The sequence below is a fragment of the Delphinapterus leucas genome, chromosome 7 (genome assembly GCF_059928025.1).
Source record: "Delphinapterus leucas isolate spDelLeu-1000000601 "Yukka" chromosome 7, BTC_Dleu_Yukka2, whole genome shotgun sequence".
Taxonomy (NCBI): Eukaryota; Metazoa; Chordata; class Mammalia; order Artiodactyla; family Monodontidae; genus Delphinapterus; species Delphinapterus leucas.
This window is the reverse complement of record NC_143135.1, coordinates 94000815-94006045: the sequence shown is the minus strand read 5'-3', so window position 1 is coordinate 94006045 and position 5231 is coordinate 94000815. Positions and strand designations below refer to the sequence as shown.

The 5231-nt window shown below is 43.2% G+C and overlaps 1 protein-coding gene across 7 annotated transcripts in view; it reads right to left on the bottom strand.

Moving 5' to 3' along the window:
* RNF214 (ring finger protein 214) overlaps positions 1-5231 on the bottom strand; it is a 56042-nt gene that overhangs the window by 8150 nt on the left and 42661 nt on the right. For 4 of the 7 annotated variants that reach the window (XM_022559136.3, XM_022559137.2, XM_022559135.3 and 1 more), the window contains 8 exons: positions 3750-3846; positions 3435-3523; positions 2755-2845; positions 2453-2551; positions 1878-2254; positions 1611-1743; positions 1292-1396; positions 921-1016 (listed from right to left, as the gene is read on the bottom strand). In XM_022559136.3, the coding sequence (XP_022414844.2) occupies positions 921-1016; positions 1292-1396; positions 1611-1743; positions 1878-2254; positions 2453-2551; positions 2755-2845; positions 3435-3523; positions 3750-3846 (1087 nt within the window). The remainder of the gene's footprint in view (positions 1-920; positions 1017-1291; positions 1397-1610; positions 1744-1877; positions 2255-2452; positions 2552-2754; positions 2846-3434; positions 3524-3749; positions 3847-5231) is intronic. The other 3 variants (XM_089915567.1, XM_089915568.1, XM_089915569.1) reach the window with 3 other exon arrangements.

Below are 5231 nucleotides of genomic sequence, written 5' to 3'. Positions count from 1 at the left end.
CTGGAAAGAAAGAAAGACATACCTCAGGTTCATCAGAAAGACGGAGGGAAGGAGGGGAGAGAGTGCTGTTAAGGTTCAACAGGTCTAAGGGATGTTTACTGAGTCAGAAAAGCTCACTGGGGGACTGGAAGGGCTGCTTCACTGGCTTTTACCACCAGAAGAGTCTTCAGAGCAGGTGAACCTGATCTTGTTTTACAGGGAACATTAACAATCAGCTAACAACAGTGAGAAGCTGCTTTCTGCTGACTGTCTACAGGCTTGCTCCCTCTTGCCATCTATTTAGCCTGAGATGAGCTTCCATCTCCTAATACCCATTGCCCTCAAATCTTATTCAGGATTTTCCCTTACCAAGAATTTACATATAAATTCAGTTTCTACCTCTTAGAAAAACAAAATGAACAAAACAAAATAGTAAAAAAAAAAAAAAAATTCATCCCTGGTGCTAAGAGATTTAACTCTGTCCGGTACCATCATAAAAGACAGGGATAACTTGTCAGTGTGTGAAGCTAATCTCTAATAGGTCAGCCTTCCAACTATTTTATTAATGGAGTTACTAATCTCATATTCAGGTTCCCTATTCCATTCCTCTCATCTAAGCAAAGTCTCTTGGCAATGGTACATCTGAAACAATGGTCAGATATGTATATCTTATTGTCAATTTTCCAAGGCAGCGACTATCGGTGTTCTAGTATGAACTGTTTACCCAGTCTAGTCCCCTACAGGGGATGGGGTAGAAGGAAGCTGGAAGAGCCCAGCTGCCAGTATTCTGAATTCTGCTGATATTTCAGCCACGGTTTACTGAAACCTTATGTTTAGATATTAATGATGAGCGTCAACACTGTACAATGTTCAAGAAAATTAAACTATCTCAGCTGTCAAAAAGAAAGAGTGGAAAAAAGAGGAAGGCATGCAGCACCCACCTCCTTGTGCAGCACATGGGTGCATGCCATTGGGTGCAGCTCACTGGGCTGGACAAGTTTCTGGCACATTAGACACAGTTTACAGGTGGTTGGAGCCTGTACAGCAGAGGAGGGACAGTCAAAAGAGTAAGGAACCTCTGGGCCTCCTTGCCTTATATGCCCATGATTCCATCTACTCTTTCCATGTAGCAAAAAGATTTTACACCAAAAGAAAGAAAAGTTCCAATACAGAGTACCTGCATTTTCCCAGCTGGGGCTGTCGACAACCCAGCTGAGGAGATGATGGCTTCTTCCTGCGCTCCACGTATAAACCCACTCCCTCCTCACCCCCAGCTTCTCCACATCCCAGTTTTCAAAGAATAGAGTCTTACATGTGAAGACCTCCCAGGATATGAAACTTGGGCAGAAGGCAAGAACATTGGGGTACTGATTTGGGCCAATGGAGCAGGGAACAGGGCCCGGATCCGACCAAGGGGCTGTGGGCAGAAACGTTGTCACAGTGAGGGAGGAACATCTGAGAAACAGGGCATTTAACAAAGAGAAGTCATTCATTTCCCAGCGCAGCAAAGGAAGAAAGCAGGCCAGATACCCCTGGCTGCAATGCTTCTTCCCACCCCAAATATTTCTGAAATCTACCTCTTCCCCAACATCTCAGCAGGTCTGAGTTCTCCGCCAAGTAGCTTTTCTTACCTGAGTACTTGCTGCCACCCGCTCGTGCTCTGCCAGTCGCGCAGCTACCAGCTGGATCAGCTCCTCCATGGTCAGGCCCGCCATGGTGGTGCGTGCTGTCTTGATCTGCTGAAGGATGTTGGTCATCTGGGCCCTAAGGAAGAAAAGTGTTGAGGGGGAGAGATTCTAGACTACACTCATGAGGAGTATCTATGAAACCTCTCCTACTTTAACCCATAAACATTTCTCTGAAAAACACTTTTAAAATTAATCCTTAAAGATACTTACTTATTGCATTGTGGAAACCGAGTCAGCAGCTTCTCCAGAATCTTCTCCAGTTTGTCTACTGGTTGGGGCCGGGTAGTTTCAGTAGAAGCCTTAACACCACCCAAGCCTGGGGGAGGTGGGATGGAGGCGGCAGGGGGCACGTGTGGACCATGGGGGCCGACAAGGGAACCCAAGCCAGGGCTATTTCTCCCATGGGAGCCAGGAAGGGGTGGGGAAGGCTGGTTGGGCTGGGAAAGGGCAGAGTTCAGGATCGGGAAAGACAAGGAACGGGGATCTGCACTGGGCATAACCATGGGCATTGTGACCTGCCCAATGGAGAAAGGCATCCGAGGAGCCAGAGAGGGACTGGGTTGAAACACCTGAAGCATGAAGTCTGTCTGCAGAGGGGACGAGGTGGAAGACAAGTGGGAGAGAAAGAAAATGAAAGTTTAGGAGACTGGAGCAGAAATCAGTGAGCAACTGTTTCTTGTACCAAATAAGGATGGTCCCGATATCTTCATAAAAAGAACAAGTGAAAGACTCTAGGCTCTGCCACCAACACACAAAGGTAGGCTCCCCAAAGCCAGCGCTCTTACCTCTGATGGGGGTGGAGGCAAAGTGGGAGTTGGGATCTGAGGAAGGCTGCTCAGCTTGGCTCCATTCCTCACTAGCTGGATATGACTATTAAATTGGTCCTAGAAAAGAGAGAAAAGCAAGAATTATCCTTTACTGCTAAGCAGAATGAGCCTGCCTAAAAAGAGAGCACCATCCTATATCAGGAAAGCAAGAGGAGTAGTAGGACAGGCCCTAAGGGCAATGCAAAAGGTCCTTCCCTATCGCCAGAAGTGTTTAAGCACAGATTAACTCTGACTCAATGATCACGCATCACTACACTTACCCGAACATTCTTTTTCATTATCCGAACTCCATTCAGTCTTGTCTCCCACTCCTGTTTGGAACGAACTGTCTCTAATGTTGGGGGAGTTGACCTTTCAAGAAACCAACAGTAATTTACAGAATTAAAGAAAACCCAATTCCTAACTCTCTGAGATAGCAGAACAGTAGCTGGCTAATGGGCCTGGAAAGAAGAGGTCGGAGCATGTGCAGGAGAAGGTCAAGGTTCTAAGCCGTTTGCCTCACTTTAACTCCAGCATCTTGCAAAACAAGTATTGGAGAAAGCGGACCAACCACAGAGAGAGGGCTCTTGTCTGGCTGAAAATGCCACGGGGGTCCTCCAAATTTCACGGCAGAAAGAGGAGAAATGACTGTATAAGAAACAAATCTCCGAAGACATTTGTTATGCTTGACAGCATAAGAGATACTGTTTATCCAATTGGAAATAATACAATAAAAAGTACAAAACTATAAGACTGTAGAAAGGGAAGAGTCAGAGAGTGAGGAAGTTTAGAGTATGGGAAGAGAAATCACTGAACAAATCACTATCACACAGAGATGACTCCCCGTGAAGACAGAATAAGTGCCAGACTAGCTGGCCCAGGGTTTCAAAACCTAAAAAGAAATGCCTCCAAAACACAAAACTGCAGGGCCATTAAGACCCTAGAAATGGAAGGTACTTACTTGAGGTAAGTAAGGTGCAGTTCTGCCTCTTTTTCTGCTTCTTCTAGTTTCAATACCAACAACTCTTTCCGACTCTCTAGTGATAAGATCTAAGGAAACCATACACACACATACACACAAACACACACACACACACTTTATTAATTTTACATACACAAAGCTACCCTTAGATAGTTAAAACAATGCTTAGTGGCTCTACGGTATAATACTTAAATAGCTTAGTGTACAGTATTGATGCTATACCAAAAGTACACACCATCTGGAAGCCCAAAATCAAAACCTTCAACATAGCTTCAACATAGCGGCTATTCTCACCTCTGCCTTCCAGGCACGTTCTGTCTCTTCCATAATGTTCCGATTTATTTCACCATCTTGATTCTTGAGTCTATCCAGTTCCATTTCCCACACTTCTCTGTAAGGTAAGAAACCAAGAACAAGACTTAGGAGAGAAAGACAAGCTTGCTAAGGAACACCAAGGCAAAAGTAAAACCTGAAACTGGTCTACCTAGTATGTTAGAGGAAGTGTTACTCTAAGTATTAACTATAGATATATACAAATTATGTTTAAAGTGGTCTGAAATTGCATAATCACCCTATATTTGAAAGTAAAAATGTTCACATCTCCATTTGCTAAAATAAAGTTACCCAGAACAAAGTGCGTACTTAGAACCAAAACCCACTGAAGGCAGAATGTTCTTCTATGATCCAGGAGTGCTCAAATCAAAATGGCATTCCTCTGACTCCTTGTCTTTTGGTATGGGTACTGAAGAATGCAGGACTAAACCCAAAATACTTATCCCTAAGGCAGCAATCACTAATTCACTACTAACCACACAGATACTGGCTTACTGATTTTCACACTTCCTTAGCTATAGTAAACATTCTTCAAAAGGAAAAAATGTTGTCTTCATACCTCAGGACTTTTCCTTTCCATCAGTTTCCTTCATTCTTACACCAGCTCCCCAGCCCCATCCCTAGAGTGTAATATACACCCTTAGGATTAGGGTGACTAACTGCCCCAGTTTGCCCAGGAATGAGGGATTTCCCCGGATGTGGGGTGGTTGATCATTCTACTCAGGACTGAAGATGCCAACAAAGGAACAGAACCGGCAGAAGAATTTCCCTGTATTACACTTGACTGTAATGTAATGAGTTACATAGCTGAAAGCAACAGGATTACCCAGATCGGTGGACAGAATAGTATGGAAATGTGTACATTATTTTCACTTAATTTCTAAAATGTGAAAATAAGAAGAAAAGATTGGGAAGGATTCTGTCTTAAGAAAAATGTTCCCACTTTTCTACAGTGAGAGAAATAATTTTATTCATCTTCTGGTTTTTTTTAGTAACCTTAAATATAATATGAAAGGAAAAAATCCACTTAACATAAGTGTTTCAGGTCCCTTTTTTCATTGCCCAGTTCTCCACACACCCCTGGCTAGCTATTTCATAAAGTACAAGTGTGTATGTCTGTGTGTCTCTTACAAACACATTCATTTATTGATTCACTAACATCCGTCTGGCCCTCTGCTGACAAGGTCAACTCATGTAATAGATACAACTAGGAGGGCATATTCTTCCTTCATCTGCATGTGTTGTCCTCTCCAAATAAACTTCCTGCCAGAGGAAGAATTCTCTAATGGTTCTTTTATTTTTCCTTTCTCTAACAGTTCTTTAGACAAAGGTTTATAAGTAGATGTATTTTCCTAATACAGCACATATTTCTCAAGTGAAAAAATATATGAGGAGTCAGAATCCTCTTACCATAAGAATACGTGATATACGTTGTGGGGTCAA